The 19,354-nt window shown below is 35.0% G+C and overlaps 3 protein-coding genes across 6 annotated transcripts; 2 read left to right on the plus strand and 1 right to left on the minus strand.

Moving 5' to 3' along the window:
* Nucleotides 1-1,254: 1,254 nt before the first annotated feature.
* LOC18037438 (ubiquitin domain-containing protein DSK2b) lies at nt 1,255-8,431 on the minus strand. The gene is made up of 9 exons (XM_006425237.2): nt 8,246-8,431; nt 7,776-8,027; nt 5,756-6,526; nt 5,167-5,378; nt 4,980-5,093; nt 4,010-4,068; nt 3,312-3,340; nt 1,753-1,839; nt 1,255-1,676 (listed from the first exon to the last, which is right to left on the minus strand). The coding sequence occupies exons 2-9, from the start codon at nt 7,996-7,998 to the stop codon at nt 1,528-1,530; spliced, it is 1,644 nt and encodes a 547-aa protein (XP_006425300.1). The 5' UTR covers nt 7,999-8,027; nt 8,246-8,431; the 3' UTR covers nt 1,255-1,527.
* Nucleotides 8,432-9,964: 1,533 nt separating this feature from the next.
* On the plus strand, nt 9,965-15,287 carry LOC18036628. 3 transcript variants are annotated; one of them, XM_024181050.1, is made up of 14 exons: nt 9,965-10,271; nt 10,362-10,428; nt 10,579-10,683; nt 10,955-11,052; nt 11,164-11,247; nt 11,384-11,520; nt 11,674-11,746; nt 11,867-11,912; nt 12,031-12,140; nt 12,459-12,566; nt 12,657-12,716; nt 13,198-13,259; nt 13,663-13,933; nt 14,216-15,287. In XM_024181050.1, exons 1-14 carry the CDS (start codon nt 10,206-10,208, stop codon nt 14,987-14,989), a joined length of 2,061 nt encoding a protein of 686 aa, XP_024036818.1. In that variant the 5' UTR covers nt 9,965-10,205; the 3' UTR covers nt 14,990-15,287. The 3 variants fall into 3 exon arrangements, with proteins under 3 accessions (XP_024036818.1, XP_006425301.1, XP_024036819.1); XM_006425238.2 differs by having other exon boundaries at nt 9,966-10,271; nt 10,353-10,428; XM_024181051.1 differs by lacking the exon at nt 10,579-10,683 and having other exon boundaries at nt 9,966-10,271; nt 10,353-10,428.
* Nucleotides 15,288-16,032: 745 nt separating this feature from the next.
* Nucleotides 16,033-19,329, plus strand: LOC18036274 (G2/mitotic-specific cyclin-2). 2 transcript variants are annotated; one of them, XM_024180589.1, is made up of 10 exons: nt 16,033-16,172; nt 16,271-16,403; nt 16,545-16,601; nt 16,783-16,993; nt 17,087-17,212; nt 17,965-18,054; nt 18,173-18,394; nt 18,493-18,589; nt 18,681-18,861; nt 18,948-19,329. In XM_024180589.1, the coding sequence occupies exons 1-10, from the start codon at nt 16,106-16,108 to the stop codon at nt 19,090-19,092; spliced, it is 1,329 nt and encodes a 442-aa protein (XP_024036357.1). In that variant the 5' UTR covers nt 16,033-16,105; the 3' UTR covers nt 19,093-19,329. The 2 variants fall into 2 exon arrangements, with proteins under 2 accessions (XP_024036357.1, XP_024036358.1); XM_024180590.1 differs by lacking the exon at nt 18,948-19,329 and having other exon boundaries at nt 18,493-18,592; nt 18,683-18,796.
* The last annotated feature ends 25 nt before the right edge of the window (nt 19,330-19,354 follow it).

Here is a 19,354-nt window from a genome sequence, read left to right on the forward strand (position 1 = left end):
ATAATCAATTAAAAAAATTAAAAGAAAAGTATGCGCGTAAATTCCAAATTTCATGCTCTATAATAGGAATGGTAAATTGATGGGTCGGGCTGGGCTTTTCTAAGCAAAGGCCCAAACCCATGTTAAGGAAAATACAAGGATTGGTTCTAAGCTTTCGCATATTTTTTAATTATTTTTTAAATTATTGTAAACTTGTCATGAAGTAATAATCAAGAAGTTGTTATAACCAACAGTAAAAAAAAAATTTCAAAACTAAAACAATAAATAAAAAAAGAAGCAAATAAAATTTTACATATTTAATTTTATTACTGAATTGTTCAATTCAAACACCCTCTTAATTAATTAATTAATTAAGGCTTGAGAGAGACTTTAGTATTATAAATTTAAATTTTTTCAATCATTATTTATGAATTAGATATTTAAGTTTTTTTTTTTAGTTTTTATTATTTTTCAAATTTTAATTTATAAATTTATATTTTAAAAAAATAGAGACCGGTCCTGGCCCAAGCTTTTTCTCTTTTTCCCCCTTTTTTCCAAACTATCTCCTAATGGTAATCCAGCCGAAGCATTGTGAATGGATTTTGCTGAAAAACAAATTGCTATGGTTTTAAAACATTCTTGAATTTGGCTTCGTTGAGACAGTTGCATTTTACTTGGGTAATAGCTTATTTTCCTTTTTTTTTTTTAAATTTAATTGTTCAAGTCAAAATTTTCTCATAGGAGTGTTTTTTTTTTTTGAAATGTATAGGAGAGTTGGTACTGTATATGATTGTCAATTATGCATCCTCCAATCTCCAATCTCCAATCTGACACAGAATTAAATGAGAAAGAAAGAAGATGGCTTTGCAACTCTATTTGACATCTTCCTCCCTGCTATATATCCAACTTCCATTCACCAACGTGAACCAGTACACAACCACAATCACCAATCGACACCACCAACCTAATGTTCGGGACTTCACTCAAATTGTTTTTGCCGAATCTGAATCGAAGCATGGAACTACCTCTAAACCACACCACCAACTTATTGTTCGGGACTTTATTCAAATTTTTTTACTGAATCTGAATCGAAGCGTGGAACTCGCTCCAAAATCCTATGTAACAAAAAAATAAAAAATTATAACCAAAAATCAACATAAGCTCCTCGGTTCTTTTTCACTTCTCCTTTCAGGTTCAACAAGGACCAACAAACTTGTGAATTAAAACGACCCGCTACGTCAAATACCAAGCAGCAGTTACATGACACAATTATCATAAAAAAATGTCATGCATTCCTTAAGATAATAAATTTTCCAAACAATTCATATGACAAATCTTAATACCGAGTATGTACAGTGACACTCAGGTCCGACAGAACTCTCTAGAAAGAGAGCAAGTACACAGACAAGTTTTCAGCCCTTACTATGATATATAACTAAAATTATTCATACCCAAAATGGGCTTTGAATATGACTCCAGTTCAACCGATTGATCCCCACCAGTCCTTATCACGGCACTAACCAGGTGATATTAAACATTGATAGCAACCTACTGACCAGAATTCCCCAAGAGTCGCTCCACTGCAGCATGGACATTTCCAGCAGTTGCAATTAAAGCCCGTATATTTTCTTGTGTATCAAAGAAACCCATTTCTTGAAGTTGTGACAACTGGGTGGCATATAATTGCTCTGGAGGCACTGAAGACGAAAAAAATAAAATCAGTTAAATAGAAACAAAGATTAGTAAACGAAAAATGAGGATGCGAGTAGCAACCATCAGATCTGTTAGGAACAGCTAGGCTGCCAGCCCCAAGTCCACCAAACATGTTCATTAACATCTCCAACCCCATGTTAGGAGTCCCTACAGATAAGTTCCACATTAGTAAATAGAAAGGCCGCCCATTGTCAGCATAAATATCAGGACACTAACATAATGATACCATAAAGGGAATATCAACAGTGTGTATAAAGAAGATTGAAATTCATTAGGAGGGATCTTTATGATGCCCTCCCTCAACAAAATAACAAAGCACATGCATGCTCAAACCTTCCTTGTTATATAATGAATTATTCAAAGATATTTCATTAAGGGTGCGTTTGAAAGCTTGAATTAAATTATATTGTATTGCATTAAAAACACTGTTCTTATGCTAACCCATGTTTGGCTGCAATTCCTAGTTGCATTGCACTGCATTACAAATGTGGCTAGTGCAATGAAAGGAGCATAAAATAATCCCATGGGGTGTAGGACTTGGGCTGTATTGCATTCAAACACTGTTCATATTTTAACTTCTAATCACTTTTATTATTCAATAATTTATAATAAATTAAAATTTATTAAATATTAATTTATATTTACATTTAAATAAAATTTAATTTAAATAATAATATAAAATACAAAATATTAATAAACCTAAATATTAAATAAATAAACGATAAATTTTTTTTACTTTTATTACATAAAATAATTTTACTATAAAAATGTAAAAAGCATCCTAATTATTTACTAAAATATTAAATTTAAATGAAACAATTATATTCAACACTAATAAATAAAAAATAATTCAATTAAATTTAAATAATTAATTATATTACATTTTTTATTTTATTTATAAAAAATTGATATTATATATATATATTTTTAGATTATCATTTATATTATAATAACTAGGGTCCAGGTATGGTACCACAGTGATACCATACCACAGTTGGATCTAGCTATTGGATCCAACTCTGATGACCACTGTTGGCTGGATCCAGCTGTGGTACCATAGTTTTGCCCTAATAACTAATATATAAAAATAAATTATATAATAATATTATAATACTTTAAGTTATTACATTTTTTCATATTATAAAAATTAATATATAAAAATGATTATTTAATAACTAATTTCAAAAATTCATAATATAATATTAGAATATTAGTAAGTTTAAATAATTTTAATATAAAATAATACTACAAAATAATATTATATATAATACAGTCCATAAACACTAAACATGGTATTGCATTATAACTTAATGCAATACAGCTAAAGCGCTACAATGCAATTCAATGTGTCAAATGCACCCTAAATTCAGTGTCTTATTAGTGTAAGAATTCTCATCAAACTCCTTACCATTATAAGGGAATTAAGATTTCTACTACCGCAGAAGAATAAGCATGGAGAAAGATTTTCACAACCTCGTTTTACTGAAAGATGTTCAACTGAAGCAATGAAACTACGGTATGGAATGCCATTCGGTTTCAACATCTTCAAAATTGTAGTAAAAAACAATTCCAACAAAAGGAAAAATAGAGAAAAACAATATGGATAATGAATCCAATACCTGTGCCTCCACCAGTCTGGCCTGGTTGCCTGCAAGAGAGCACCAAATTTAGTTGAAACCATAAGCAAAAATCAATATAATAACAGTAACTCAAAATACAATAATTACAATCAACCTAATTGAAAAATTGGCATGGCAGCTAAATTGATAACCAAGCCACTTAAACAAACTCTCAGGTTGAACATTTTGGAATAGTTTCACCAGGGGTACAGGGCAAAAAGTGTGGTTGTTTATCTGTACCTACCCCCTAATAAAGGCTCCAGTAAAGGACACCTGGAAGGTAGACATAATCCAATCCGACTTTCTCCTTTCTTTTTAATCGGATATTCACAGCTGGAAATAACCTAAACGTAGATGCATACTGATCTAAATCCTATAAAGGCTTTGATGAGCTAACTATCCAAAATTTATTATTACCCACAGATAAACAAAAAGATGAACCAGAAACTCAAAACCCAATTTCTTAGACAAGTTGATTTTTCATATCCTAACTACTAGTAGTTATAGCAACAACTCATAACCCAGAGGAATCAACTAGATAAAATCTGCCATAGTATCATAGAAGAATATTTTAGTTAGAGAAGTATAGAAACTTCAGACATTATTTGGAGGCTCCTTATCAGTTAAATGCAGTTCAACTCAAAAGTCTTCCAAACATGCAAGAAAAAACCAAGAAAAGAATTGATGCCACTGCTTACTGCGTTGACTGTGCCCGACCAAGTTGAGTCAAGAGAAATTGCTGCAAAGTCACCATTTGCTGCAACAGAGAGAAACCACAAGCCATTCATAAGTCATCCTTACCAAAGCAAACATTAAATGCACTACTTCACAGTTCAAACATATAAATCCAAAATCAACTACAGGTAAACAACCAATTACTGGTATGGAATGTAAAGGAAGTTCACATAGAAAACACAGCTTGCACAGGAAAATTTTCAGTATACACAATTCCAAGTCAGCACCACACATGTATGGTGGTGGGTAAGGTGTGTAACAAAGATGTTTAGGTGTACTGAGCCATGCAGATAATTCCTTGAGCAAAAGGGAGAAATGGATGTGGGTCAGTCTTGTGACCTCAAACTTGCGGGATAGGTTTTGCAAAGAGGCTAACATTTTGTAGGTCATACTGGGTTCTTGTGACTCTATTCTTATGGAGAATTCCTTCGCTTTTGGTAAAGGGACAAAAGGCCACAATTCTCTGGAACTGTGCTGTGGCAGGTCTGTCTTGGGTAACATGGCAGGAAAAAAAATGTACTTATTCTTGAAGGGAAAGATGCAGATAACATTAAAGAATTGTGAGATAGGGTCCGTGTTCTAGCATTGCTGTGGGCTTCAATTTCTAAGGAGTTCCAAGAATCTTCTTTTTTCTTCATTCATCTAGAATGGAAGAATTTTCAGATAGGTGTCTAGGCCGGTCTAGTTTCGTAGAGGGGTGATTGGCATATTTTTATATAGTACAGAAAAGTTTCCATTATTTTGCTTTCTTAGCGGACAGCTGGTTCTCTCCTTGTAATGAATCTTCATCTTTAATACAATTTACAGTTTCTTACCCCCCCCCCCCCCCCACAAAAAAAAAAGAGAGAGAGAGAGGAGAAATGGATGGTAAATAAGAGGATAGAAGGAAAGGAGAACATGTTAAAAAGCGACTCAATAACTATGGAAATGTACCTGCATCGTCTCAGGATTAGTCAACTGACGAAGAAATTCAGGATTTTGTATCATTTCTCTCAGTTGAGAATTGGAATCAACCATGCTGCGCAGCTGTGGATTAAGACCAAGAATCTGAAACATGGAAAAGTTAGAAACAAAATCTATCACCCCGAACAACTTTTATCAGAACATAAAAAATTAATACCTGGTTCATGTACTGGGGATTGGAGAGAAGGCTTTGCATCATTTGTGTGACAGCTGGATTTTGCAACATCTGGTTCAGTGAATTGGTGTCCTGCATTGTACCGAAAATGTCTTCAAAACCAGGGGAACTAAGTCCAGCTATTCCAGCAGGTGTCTGTGGCCTAGCATCCCCAAGAGAACTTGACCTTGTGGTGTTTGTTTGAGCACCTCCAGCTGTTAAATTTTGAACAATTAATAAATGTATTTTATCATTATTTTTAAACAAGAAACAGATAAATTTGAAAAAATAGAAAAGAAAAAGAATTGTCAACTTGAAACTATAAAATCGAAAACCAGTTCAAGTTTGAGCAAAAAACTTTAGTCAACACAGGGATCTGTCAAAAACCAATGTAAAAATCCTCTTTGGGCCAGAATAACAAATCTGTAGCTGAAACCTCATTCACACAGGTCCGAAAAGTATTCAGGAAGGTTATATATATAAAAGACCATATTACATCACCACCAAACCACCATGAAGATAATACCTAGGTATAACATACTTAAAACCCATAACATCACAAAGAAGACAATAAAAAAGATCAGAAGCTTACTTCCAGCAGCCATCCAAGGATTAGGAAGTGGGTTAGTGTTTGGAGCAGGAGAACCAGTGGTAGAATCAGACGTAGTGGTAGATGGGTTATTCAATCCTTCTCTGGCTTGGTTTCCACCCTGAGTACCCAAAAGAGCTGCAAATGGGTTTGAGTTGTCATTTCCAGCATTCCCAGCCATAGAGGTAGCATTAAGAAATGGCTCTTGCACAGTTTCATACATGCGCCTCAGCATATTAAATCCCTCAGGAGAAGATTCAATATTGCTCATTGCTCTATCAGTATTGCGCATCATTTCACGCATGAGCTCTGGATTTCTTGCAGCTTCAAGTGTCTGACGCAGAGTGCTAGGGTCATTTAGTATGTGTGCTAGCTCAGGGTTTCGATCAATAATTTCACGCATTTGAGGATTGTTCATTATCAAGTTTCGCATTATCTCAGGGTTATTCATAAGATTCTGCACGACAGGCATATTCATGATCTCTCTCATAATGTTGGGGTTCCGGGTCAGTTGTTGCTGCACTTGTTCAAATTCTGGAAGTCCAGCTCCAAACAAACCACCTCCGCTGCCACCTAAACCATTGATGCCAAGTCCAGGAAACAGAGAAGCTCCAAGACCAGCTCCTCCAAGAGCATCACCTTCATTAGTACTCACGGGCCTTGTGCTGTTTGGAGTAGTAGTTGAACCTCCAGAGTTGGTTGGCGCAGCATTGTTTGTAGATGCAGCAGGTGCAAAACCACGAACCAAGTGCACAGTGTGATCTGCCTCCAAACCTAACCATGAAAATAAAAAAGGAGTGGCCACAACATTCAGCAAGCAGTTCTTCCTTAATTCTACAAAGTTTTATCTGGCCAAGCCTCAATAATTCAATAAGCACCATCAAATAAACTTAGAATACCATAAAGATCTATGTTGCACATGCTAAAAAGAGGGCTCCCGTTAAAGGGTATGTAATATGATTCTACAGAAAATATCATAGCAGTGAAAACTATACCAAGAATATTCTGACACAAATCCAAAACAATGGAGCAAGAAGGCAACAAAAACATTGCAGAATAATAAGCATAACAGAAAGTGGTGCTTGAAAGCTAGCCAAGATGAGAACCATACTCCCAAAAATGACACCTCTAATAACTTCATATGATACATTGTTATCTACTTATTACCAGTAAACCGTGTCCTAATCCACCCCATCACTCTCTCCCACCAACACCAAATAGAAAAAGGCCACACAACAGTAACAATAATAAGCAATTATGATTGCTAGAATGTAAGGAAAAGAGACGGAAACGGAAGAATAAAGAGGAAATGAAGAAATTACAGTAGATAGCACATGTATCTCTCCATCTGCATGGTTGGTTTTACCATTAAACCTGTTATGTTGTAGTTCTACATGTTTACCCATGTTTGTTAACCATAGATAGGACCGGCGTAAAAGTTAAGAGAGGTCCTCTCCCTTTAATGGGACTTGCTTTTCTAGTCAGTCTCCAACCCATTCATGGAAAAACCAAGTTTGCATACTTATGTTAGCGCAACATTTCTTCGTCACACCTTCCCATTTTATCTTCTTGTCCTACCAAAAATAGAAAACAATCTCTCTTCTATCCTTTTCACTTTCAATCTGGATTTCTTCCCTCCCCATTTCCCTCCTACCAAAAAAAAAATGTAGAAGTCAACGCGAAAGCTAGACTTGCGACTCCAAAAATACTCATCGGACTCAAGTAAGCCTCAATCGCAAACTAAATGGGGCCATAAACATGAGTCTAGGGTTACCTAAGACCATTTGTAAATTTTTCCCACAAGGTTAATCGATGTTAAAGCAATTCAACGAAAAGTTAAAAGTTTAAAATCCCCAAAATCAGATCATAACCATAAAACCAACCACAAATTAGGCACCTAACCCTTAATCAAAAAAATAAACTCCAGTAAATCCAGAAAAGAAAACGAAATAAGGAAAAAAATGACGGAACTAATAAAAAATTAAAAATTAGGAAAATGACGGAATTATTAGTTGTATCGTACCATAGCTTTTGAGGGTTTGATCGTCCTTCAAGATCCGACCTTTATAAATCAACCGCTGTTGCTGAGGCGGAACCTCGCACTTTTCCGCCAACGCCGCTTTGAATGTTTCAACGCTGGATTCCAGATCGATATCCACCGAAAATTTTGTGCCGTTCGAGCATCGGATATTCACCTTTACTCCCTCTCCTCCGCTCGATTCGCTTACCTCATCTCCAGCCCCCATCCCTGCCGGAGGCCCAACGAATCCAATAACTTTGAAAATAAATAAAACAAAAAGCAAGCCGATCGATCAAATTTACGAAACCCTAACCCTTTAAAAAATATATATTTATTTATTTCTATATTAGTATATATTAATAAATCGAAATCGGATCATAGAAAGAGAGGAAAAAAAAAAACGAAATTTGTATGTATGAGGGAATCGCGTGTGAGAGAGAAAGAGTTTAGTTTTTAAGTAAAACTTAACCCACCTAAGACGGTACAATAAAATTTGTTTGTTTGTTGGTTGTGGTGAATGAAGAATCCGGAGGTCAGTTAAACGATCTTAGAGGCGCGAGTTTGCGTTACTCTCTCGAGACACCAGGTGACTGGTCTAGTTGTTCCATCTTCGAATTCGACTGATTGGAGATTTTGTTGTCTTTCCACGCGCTTGTGGTACGCGTTACTGGTCTGCTCTTTTACAGCCCTGCCTTGTTTCCATTGGGCTTTTGTACTATCTGTGTTTTTCTTATGGGCCTCCAGCCACGGATTCGTTTTGAGATTGATGTTTGACCTTCGGTTCAAATTATATATATATATATATATTTTTTAATACAGATTATATATGATTTATTTTTAATAAATAAATCAATTCATAAGCTTATATTGACGAGCGCGTTTAATTGGAACAAAGTAGATAAATGAGGTTTTAGATGTATAATATCCAAGAATATTTTGTTTTGTTATTTATTTTTTTGGTTGACATAGTGTGTGATTTTCAACTAACAGTGTATTTTTAAATAACAATAATATTATATTTTTTTAAATTAATAATGTCTTAGTATTTTCATCAAAGTGTTAATGTCGTACTTGTTTATTGAATAAATAATGCATCCTATCATCAAATTACTGAATATTTTATTTGGAATGATAAGAATTAGAATCTTAATACTACTTAGAAAAATTTAGCATCTACCCTTCGAGTAAAGGTTGTGTTATTTTTTTATTTAAAATAAATTTTTATTTGTTTCATTTATAATGTTACTAGTTAATTCATATTTATAACAAAAATTATATAATTATTTTAAATATAAGTTTTCTAATATTATGTTATCAAATCAATTAAACTCATCATATACAAACTTAGGTAAAAGTAATGATGGATGAAATTTATTACTGAACTTAACTGTGGTCTTATTTGAGATTGATGTGTTGTAGTTTTTAAGCTACAGTTGCTATGGAAAAAAAATATGTAACTATGAAACCAAAGTTAATTATATGTAGTAAATATAAATTTTAAATAATAATTTTGACAAAATTATCAAAGATATAATAAATTTTCTATTATACAAATAAAAAATCATGTGAATATAGCTTGAAAGTTACAACTGTTAGTGTTTACCAAATATTTTTGTGTTATAAACACACCATATGTAATTTATTGTGATGGGATACTAATGAAATATCACATGACGTGAAATTATTACAAAATTTTAAGTGTTGAATGAATTATTTATTTCATTATATCACCGGCACGTGATGATATATAAGACCCACGTATAAGGCTATGCGATATTTAAATGAGCCATTTTTAAAAAAATGGGTGCAAAATAATTGAGTAAATATTTTTTTTTTGTTGAAAACATGAAATTTGAGTTTTAATCATACTCACATGTGGTGGGAATAGATTAGATTGCCGTTTAGATTAATAATTAAAAATTGGATTTTTTAAAAGAATTGATAAAATGAACATAAAAACACACTTTTAACTCGCACTTAATATTAACTAATTACAAACAAATGCCCGTGCGATGCTAAAACGAAGGAAATAAGGATAAAAAAACATAATTACGAGAGAAAAGCAAACGCAATATTGCTTGTTAACCCTGCCTCATGGATCAAACGGCACACAATGGATCATACGTCGGTCACGTACAATATTGGGACCCACGCAATCATCTCCATCTCTCAAATTCAAGCTCAAATCAACGGCGACAGATGAGGGATGGGACTGTGAGTGATAAAATAGGTCACAGCCAGGTTACTACAGCAATAGGTTTGTAAGAAGCGGGTGCGGGCGGGTCACCATAACGCCAGTGACGAGTCACCACTCTAGAGTGAGTCTAGTTTAATTTTACTTCGCATAAACGCGTCTCTGTCACCCGGCTTCTAGCTGATAGCCTAATACATAGTATATTGCTCTAAAGAGCGCGCCATGAAATATTTGTTCTAATGGCAATCTTATTACAAGCCAAAGATCGCCTTTTATCTCGGCTTAAATCCTTAACAAAGATTCAGGTAACATATGTTGCGTACATTATACTTATATTTTTCTGTCGGGCAATTCTTCAAACACTATGTAATCTTTTATTTATTTAGCTTAAACAGAGATTCAACCATACTTTGGAGCCTCAAATGTGCCGCGAAATGTGTTCCGACTCTTTCAATCAGGAGGGTATGTAAATATATATATATATATATATATATATATATATATATATTTTCCTTTTGTTATTTGAATTGTATTTTGTGCCGTGTGCAGTAATAGAAGTATTTATGTATGTGTTTGCTTAAGAGACTTAATTTTGGTGTATTTATGATGTAGTTGATGTGTCGAATTGGAAAACAGTTGATTCGAGGAACCTTGGAATAACTCGTGCAATGATTCCACAACCTTCATGGGTTGTATTGAAAATTTTGAAAAGCCAAGGTGCATTTAGCTGGTCTTTATGTTTAATTTCGTTGGCTGGAGTAGTTGATGCTGTTCACAGTTAGTAGGATTCGTGTATAAGTATGTTTTGTGGAATATTTGGAGTGCTAAGCTAAAGCATAAATCATTTTATCTCATTTTGTTTTGGTGCTTGTTGATTTGATTCAGTTGCATGTTATCCACCATGTGCCATTTTCACATTGATCTCTGTGTGCATGAGATTTGAATAACTTATGTATTGCTTGAAAATCTCTTATTTCAAAATAAACAGGCTTTCAGGCGTACTTAGTTGGTGGATGTGTGAGAGATTTACTTCTCAGAAGAGTGCCTAAAGATTTTGATGTGATCACAACAGCTAATCTTAAACAGGTTTGGAGGCATTTTTTCAATATTTTTTCTCCAGAATGTTAGCAGTAAATGAAGTGTTAGCAAATACAATGCTTCAAAGTCTTCAGTTGGTTTTTCAATTTCTTACTGCAGATTCGGAGGCAATTTCATCGTTCTGAGATTATTGGGCGACGATTCCCTATATGTAGGGTTCATATTAAAGGTTCTGTAATTGAGGTTGGCTGCTCAATTTCATAATGTTAATTGCTTCTTTGCTGTCTTTCATTCAACAATAAAATTCCAGATGCAAACCACAACTTAGTGTTACCCAATCTTGAATCAGGTATTTACACTCTTTGAATTTTTCTGACAGGTATCAAGTTTTGAAACTGTGGCAAAGCATGGTGAAGGAAAAGAGACTGTTCTGTTATCTCAAATACCATATGGCTGTGATGAAATAGACTTAGTTCGTTGGAGAAACAGCATACACAGAGACTTCACAATTAATAGGTGTGCTTTGTAATTTTTTGAATTTATTCTGATGATTTGTTCCCAGAAATTAATCTTAATGATTCTTGTATTAGTGGTTCGCCTTTGAATTATGCGTGTCAATCCAACTTGATGCCATTTAGTAAAGATTGTTTTTTGACCTTTTGGAAGCAGTTTATTTTTCGACCCTTTTTTGAATAAAATCTACGACTATGCCAATGGAATTTCAGACTTGAGGTGCTTGAAGGTAACTCTCTGCCTTCGTTGATAAAATTCTGATTAGTTTTTGAAGTTTTATTTTATTGTCTTGTTGGAAGTTTGCTAAGAATTGTTTTTCTCCATTTTCTTTGGTGATATTTGGAATTAGCTGCGAACATTGATTCCTGCTTATCTGTCATTTACAGAGGATTGTGGTAAGTGCCTCCATCTTTATAAGTACAGCTTTCAATCACCACGAATTTCAGTTGACTGGCTGAATATGGGTATTAAAACTACCCTAACCGAAAATTGTATGTTAACCCTGTCTTGCAGCTAGGATTTTGAGGGGCTTAAGAATTGCAGCTCGTTTGGGCTTGTCATTCTGTAAGGATATTGATACTGCAATGCATAGCCTTTCATCATCCATTGAGAGACTTGACAAGGTATTATAAGACTATTTGAACTTGAATATTATGCTATTTCAAATTCTTGGTTTGGATTAGTGGGTGATTTGGTGTTGCTATTTCTTTCTATTTATTTAATGTACATGGAAAAACTATTTCCCTATCTTCTCATTATTCACGACATATACATTCTTTTAAGTTTTAAGCTGTGATCCCTTCTTCATCCTGTTGATCATTCTCATACGACATATATTTTCTTTTTAAGTTTTAATCTGTGATCCCTTCTTCATCCTGTTAAATCATCCTTATACAACATATTTATTCATACCCTTACGAAATATGATTTTGTTTATTCAGTCCAGGATAATGATGGAATTGAACTATATGCTGTCCTATGGTGCTGCTGAGTCTTCAATCTGCTTGCTTCGCAGATACAACCTGCTCAAAATTTTACTTCCATTCCATGTTCGTAGTTTCTTCGTTTCCAACTTGCCATGCTGTAACTCATGGTACTGTCAATACTAAACTTTATGCCTGGTATGATTTGCATTGCAGGCAGCATACCTTGACCAACAGGCTGGCAAAATAACTGCTGAGAATCCTATGATGCTGATGGTGAGCTTTTGCCGTACAGAAAAGATAATTTCTTCCCTCTTTCTAGCTATATTAATGATGAAGATGATCCTACCTTATGTCATATAGATGTAGGGATGATAACCCTTGCATTGAAATTATTTGAACCATGGAGTAGCAGGCTTGGGAAACACTGGGTTACGTGAAAGACTATCTTTGGTGATTATTTTGAGTTGGAGAATGGTAATACATATTTTGCAAGATTATCAAGCAATAATTTGGATTTATTCTAGAATTTTCAACTACGTTGGGAATGACACATGAAAAAAAGATATCTGAAAAATCTAATATGGTTAAAATTTGATTCAGTCTGTGAGTGGTAGATGGAAAAAGCTGTTAGGCGTTTTTGTCATGACATTGTGTCTAATTTAAACAATATATATTCTCCTCTAGCATGGGCACATATACAGCACGCATTTGTCCTCTTAGCTCTGGCTTGTCAAAGTTCCATTTCTTTTTGCAGAGATTATTTTTTAATTTGGATAAGCTGGTTTCCTGTGATCGACCTGCTGATTATACTCTCTGGTGAGTCAGATGTTTAACTTTTTTGTTTAATTGTAAATTCGTAATCTGATGTCATGTGCATTACCAATATCATTATAAACTTGGCCATCAGAACCAGTGGCTTGACAATTTTGAAAAATGTTAAGGAGGTTTAGAAATTTCTTTTTAGAACTCAACTGCATGACTATAAAAAAAATCTAATGATTCTCTTTAGATGCTGAAAATTGACTGTGGTTAGGTGTCAGCATCAATGGCTTGTATAGTAAGCAAATGAATCATTCTGACTTGTTCAAACCTATGGTCTGGGAATGAGCTGGGAACCGCTAGCGTATCTGGATGTGGACATACAATATTTTCATTAAATTTCTATCAAGATTATGTGTTTGGAATATGGGAACCGATCTTCGTTTTGTGTATTGCACAGGGTAGGACTGTTGTCATTTCACCAAGCATTGGTCAGTGACCCTCAAGATGCTTTTCTAGTGTGGGTTTTTGCTTCTGTCCTGTATCATGGAAAGTGGAAGGAAGGTGTTAAATTTGCAAGAGATCGTGCAAAAGAGCCAGTGAAATTTGTTCCTGAGATCTCTGGGTTTTCTGAAATTGAATCCGATGAACAACTTGCCGTAAAAGTTACTGAGTTAGCTCTTTCAGTGCAAGACTGCGTCAATGATTTGACTAAGGCAAGCTCTGGTTATGTAAGTGCATATTATCTCATATAATTTGGTCGAGTCACTATAATATTTTATTATCTATGTCCCTGAGTTTTCATAAATTCCTTTCTTCTAAGGACATTGTCTGTCATATCATAAAATGGGTCTTTCCATTATATTTTTTTAAAGATGGAGGGAAAAAAATAGAAATTCATATCCTAAAACTCAATGAAAAAAAGTTCTCTGCTGTCACCAATTAATACTCAGCCATGACTTGTGTGTGCTTTTTAGATGTCTACTTCCTAATACGAACATGTTATTCTTCAGGTATTTGTATCCAAGAAAATTGAAAGAAATGTTCAGCAAATTTTTGATGTACTGGTGAATAGTATTGAATCTTACAACAGTGGAAAAAGGAGTCACATTATTGACTATGACATGCTTGGAAAGGGAAATCTGGTGGAGACAAGATTTGTTCTTGGCAAAATTATTTTAAAAACCATCAGTGGTGGGCTTGTTGCGGGAGAGGAGGAGATTGATGAGGAGGAGATGCCGGAGGTCTTAGACAAAGATTCAGTAGAGAATTATTTAGCCAAGAAAAATAGGAAACGTGGTCTACAACCATCCAGTGCTGAGCTAAAGCTAAAAACAGCCAAAAAGTGCAAGTGGACTGAGAAATTCAGCAGCATCAACCACGAGCTATCCATGAACAAGGAGGATGTGGTTCCGAAAGAGGAGGTTGAGGAAATCCATAAGGCGGTCAAAAATTGTCAATTACCAGACGAAGAACTAAAGGTGAGAACAACTGAGAAGCACAAGTGGATTGAGAATTCCTGTCACTTCGACCAAGAGTTATCTATTAATGAGGAGTTGGTTCCAAAAGAGGGGAGCCAGCAGCTTGGGGAGGAAACCCAGAAGGCGGCCAAGACGTGTCAATCACCTGAAGAAGAGATAAAGGTGAATCCTGAAAAGATCTTAGAGAAGAAAGACCGTCATTCATTATCAACAGAGGGAACTAATAAGAAGCGAGATAAACAGAAGAGAGCAGACGATAAAAAAAAGAACGGACTTTTATTGTCTAGTCTGTTCAAAGAGAAGTGATTGCATCTTTGCTTGTTAAGTATATGCTAAAGATTAGTGGGCAATCATTCACCATCAAATATAGTCTTGCGATTTATGCATATTCAATTTGAAATTAACCAAGTATGATTATGAGATGATTCAGAATGGCCTGATTATTTTGGAGGTTTCCACTGTGGCCGTCCTAACCAGGTCGTTTCCCTGTTTGTGATTGAGCTTGTAATGTTGTTAAATGAATTTATTTTCTTAGCTACAGGAACAAGGCATAGAGTCAGATACAGAAACTTGTAATTATCCAAGGCTTATAATATTCGTGTTCTGACATTTTGCCTGCTTGCTGCTTCTATCAGTCGTTTTGGCTTAAAAAAGGGGGAAAAAAAACTCGTAAATGCACAAAATTCTTGTTCGTTCTCAATATCAGCTCCTAGTGACTTGGATGAGTAGCCTAAAAAACTTTATTTGACTAGTTACTTAAGTTGGAATCCTGAGAGAAATTTCTGTTGGAGCACCTGCTATCCGGGATCAATTATTCGGATAAAGAAAAAGGATTGATTTGTTTATTCGATGGAAATAGACGTTTAAGAAAGAAAAGAAAAGAAAAAGGAAAAAGAAAAAAGAGGTGAATCGGCAGGAAATAAGTAATGAAAGTATTTGATGAACCGGCACATAGTGGTAGACGGTAGACCCTACCCTAGAGTACCCTGCCCTACAGAGAGCGTAGACAATGCAAGTCGTATTAGTGCCGCACCTGACGCACCGTAAAAATACAAACCGCAGGAAAGCGAAACAAAACCAGCAATGAAATGATTGATATCATATCATAGCAGTAGCATCACACACACACACACACACACACACACACTCAATATAATTTGAAATCAGATGCGGCACGCCACATGCATTGCAAACCAAAGTTACCGTTGTACTTACACGAAGAGTCAAAGACAAAGTCATCGCCTCCCCACTCTAATCCAACGGTCACCTATCACTAGCCGTTGGTTTTGAAAATAATAATAATAAATCCAGACAAAGCATCCATTGTTTTATTTTCTCTCCTCCATTTTGTCTAAACACTTTAAATGTTCTTTTGAAGGAGGGGAGGGGCTGTGGTTTTAGAGGATTGTTTCTTCTGAACATATGAACAAAATGGGTATTATCTCTGATGAGAACAATCCCAATATCACCAAACCCACAGGTTTTCAAGGTAAATGAATGAAGTGTATTGTGTGAGTCTTTCTGCAAATGTAAGATTGAAGACGGCTTGTGATTCTAAGATCTGACATTTTGTTTTTGCTTTGAAAGGGGGATTACAAATGGGTGGCAGCAAATTTGGGCTGGGGATTAAGAATAACAGAAGAGCTTTAGGTGTCATTAGTCACAATGTTGTGGGACCAGAAGCATATCCTTGTCTTGTTAACAAGAGAGGCTTTTCTGAGTAATTAATTTCCCTTTTTTCCCTCCTTTTTTTTTTTTTAATGTCAGATTTATTAGTTATGAGAAATTTGCGTGCTTTCTTGTTACCTGTTGCTTTCTAGGAGGTAATTTTAGTTTCTTTTTTTCTTTTTTTTGGGCACAGAAACCATGCAGTCTGTGAAAAGGATGAGCTTGATCCAGTGCATCGACCCATTACAAGGTTTAATTTTGGCCCTTTAATTTTCTCTCTGCCTTTTTATATGTTTTGGTTGAAGAAATTTGAATTTTGAAACTTGGATCTGCTTCCTTTAAGAAAGAGAAATGAAACAAAACCCTCCTTTGAGGTGTGAAATCAAATGACCCGCATTTATAATGAAATCCTGTAATTTGCCCTTCATCAGAAAGTTTGCTGCCCAAATTGCATGCAACCAACAACATTGCCCCGAGGCAGTGCATGAACCTAAGAAGCCAAAAACATCGGTGTCAGACACAAATGAATTTGGAGATTGTATATTCATTGATGTGGAGGAATTTAACAAGGCACCCAAAGACCAACCAGAGCCAATGTTTTTGGAGGAATCGGAAGAAAGCATAAATGAAGTGGATCAAATGGTATCTGTCACTCTTTCTCCTGAAGAAATCTAATTATTTGCAATGTGCTGACTACTTTGGCAAACTCATAATTCAAATGCTAAAATTTGCCAGGAGGAGATTGAAATGGAGGACATAGTGGAAGAACCGATTGTGGATATTGATAGCTGGGATGCAAAGAATCCACTAGCAGTTGTTGAATATGTCGAAGATTTGTTTTCGTATTATAGGAAAATGGAGGTAAATATCTGCCTGCATTTGCTTTAATTTTGAATTTTCAGTGTAGATAACTAGATATTGTGTATTTCAATTCAAATGTGACTAGGGCAACTTTTTGGTGTCATGGATTCACTAAAGTTTTAAAGTTTTAAGGGAGCCTTGACGAGTTCAAACTTGCTCTTAATATTGACTGATTCTTCATCTGATTTATTTTAGTGCTAACCCTGGTTATGATTAATTATTAGATCGATTATTAAGAACAATTGGTGCGTTAGTGCCTTTTGTTTACTTGAGGAAAAAAAAAAACTCATAAAAATTATCTAGTACTTAGCAATTCATTTCCATGTATCCCTCTATGCCAGAAGAAAGCGGCGAAAATTGTAGAGCTAATTTTCTCGGAACTGGTTTGTCATTAGGGTGTGTACTGACCTAATACATAGACATTTGAAAAAGCTGAAATATATATTTCGTGGACAAATAAATCATAAGAATGGCTGGCCAATGAGTTTTCCAAAATTTTCCCCATAAATTGCAGTAAAGCCTTCATGTCATCTCTATATAGGTTTCCATCATAGTGTTATCCAATCGTGATGTTTTATCCTCGTATGAGATGCTGAGTTCATTCAAGGTTATTATTTTCTGGACTACCATTTTTGACAAGTGTCTCATAATTATGCTGGCAAATTTAATTTGTTACCTAGTTAGCAAATTCCAGATTTGATTGCTTATTTGTTGTGACTAATACGGAATACTGATTTCCACGTAATATGCAGAGTTTTAGCTGTGTATCACCCGAATACATGATGCAACAATTTGACATTAATGAGAAGATGAGGGCTATACTAATTGACTGGCTTATTGAGGTATTAAAGTGCTCTCTAATTCAACCAATGCATTCTATATTGTTTTCTTTTTTCAAATTTGAATGCTAATTGAAAATGTCAACTCGGAATGACTGTGTTTCTTTTGTCTAATTCACAGGTCCATGACAAGTTTGATCTCATGAGCGAGACTCTGTTTCTATCTATTAACCTCATAGACCGATTTTTATCCCAGCAACAAGTGGTTAGAAAGAAGTTACAGTTGGTCGGTTTGGTTGCCATGCTTTTGGCATGCAAGTATGAAGAGGTTTCTGTTCCCGTTGTTGGGGATTTGATTCTTATATCTGATAAAGCTTACACTAGGAAAGAAGTTCTAGAAATGGTAATTTTCTTTTGTTTTCATATCATATCAATGTTGTTGATGCCAGTGAAATCTGAAGTTAAAATAATCGAATATACATTTTTTCACTCAACCTGCAGGAATCATTAATGCTTAACACATTACAATTTAACATGTCAGTCCCAACACCTTATGTTTTTATTCAAAGGTTCCTCAAGGCTGCACAATCGGACAAAGAAGGTTAGTTGGTTTTTTGAATTCCTTTTAGGTAACTATAGTCAGCAATATCATTTTATAATGACAATAACTAAATTATTACCTGGAAAACAGCTTCAGCTTCTGTCCTTCTTCTTAATCGAGCTTTCCCTCGTGGAGTATGAGATGCTTAAGTTCACACCATCTCTGTTAGCGGCTGCTGCTATTTATGCAGCTCAATGTACCATCTACGGGTTCAAGCAATGGAGTAAGACATGTCAATGGCATAGCGGTTACTCAGAAGATCAGCTCCTGTGAGTCTTAATTTCTGCCTTTGCAAAATTTTCCTCTTACTGAACGTATGTATTCCCGATTAACAATTTTGCTGGTGCTCTTCCAGAGAGTGTGCAACACTTATGATTGGGTTCCACCAGAAAGCAGCAACAGGGAAGCTCACTGGTGTTCACAGGAAGTATTGCACATCTAAGTTTGGATACATATCAAAATCTGAACCGGCGCAATTTCTTTTGGAAACTAAGCTATAACAGACGTATAACAGACGTATAGCTACAACTAACTTTTACCTAATTGGGTTGGAGGGGGAAGAGTCAAAAATAATAATATAGCAACTGCAGTTGCACACGCAAACCTTTGAATCTTTATTTTAGGCCTGCAGCCCGGTTGTTCATAGCTCTACAGCCATTATTGTCTTGTCTTGTATGTTCCAATTGAACTTGTATGTATTTTCTTCTCATTGTAACTCTCAGTTCCATTGAAACTAATACTATTTAATGATGATACAATAAT

The sequence above is a fragment of the Citrus clementina genome, unplaced genomic scaffold (assembly GCF_000493195.1).
Source record: "Citrus clementina cultivar Clemenules unplaced genomic scaffold, Citrus_clementina_v1.0 scaffold_7, whole genome shotgun sequence".
In the NCBI taxonomy this organism is placed as follows: Eukaryota; Viridiplantae; Streptophyta; class Magnoliopsida; order Sapindales; family Rutaceae; genus Citrus; species Citrus x clementina.

Bases quoted from the DNA above. Each gene is read 5' to 3' on its own strand.
- LOC18037438 (XM_006425237.2), bottom strand. From the start codon at position 7,998: ATGGGGGCTGGAGATGAGGTAAGCGAATCGAGCGGAGGAGAGGGAGTA. The intron at 6,527-7,775 runs GTACGATACAAC...TTTCATGGTTAG, and splicing joins TCAAACCCTCAAAAGCTATG to GTTTGGAGGCAGATCACACT. The intron at 4,069-4,979 runs GTACATTTCCAT...TCTCTGTTGCAG, and splicing joins CTAATCCTGAGACGATGCAG to CAAATGGTGACTTTGCAGCA.
- LOC18036628 (XM_006425238.2), top strand. From the start codon at position 10,206: ATGGCAATCTTATTACAAGCCAAAGATCGCCTTTTATCTCGGCTTAAA. The intron at 11,747-11,866 runs GTAACTCTCTGC...ATTTGGAATTAG, and splicing joins CAGACTTGAGGTGCTTGAAG to CTGCGAACATTGATTCCTGC. The intron at 13,934-14,215 runs GTAAGTGCATAT...GTTATTCTTCAG, and splicing joins CTAAGGCAAGCTCTGGTTAT to GTATTTGTATCCAAGAAAAT.
- LOC18036274 (XM_024180589.1), top strand. From the start codon at position 16,106: ATGAACAAAATGGGTATTATCTCTGATGAGAACAATCCCAATATCACC. The intron at 16,602-16,782 runs GTTTAATTTTGG...GCCCTTCATCAG, and splicing joins GTGCATCGACCCATTACAAG to AAAGTTTGCTGCCCAAATTG. The intron at 16,994-17,086 runs GTATCTGTCACT...AAAATTTGCCAG, and splicing joins TAAATGAAGTGGATCAAATG to GAGGAGATTGAAATGGAGGA.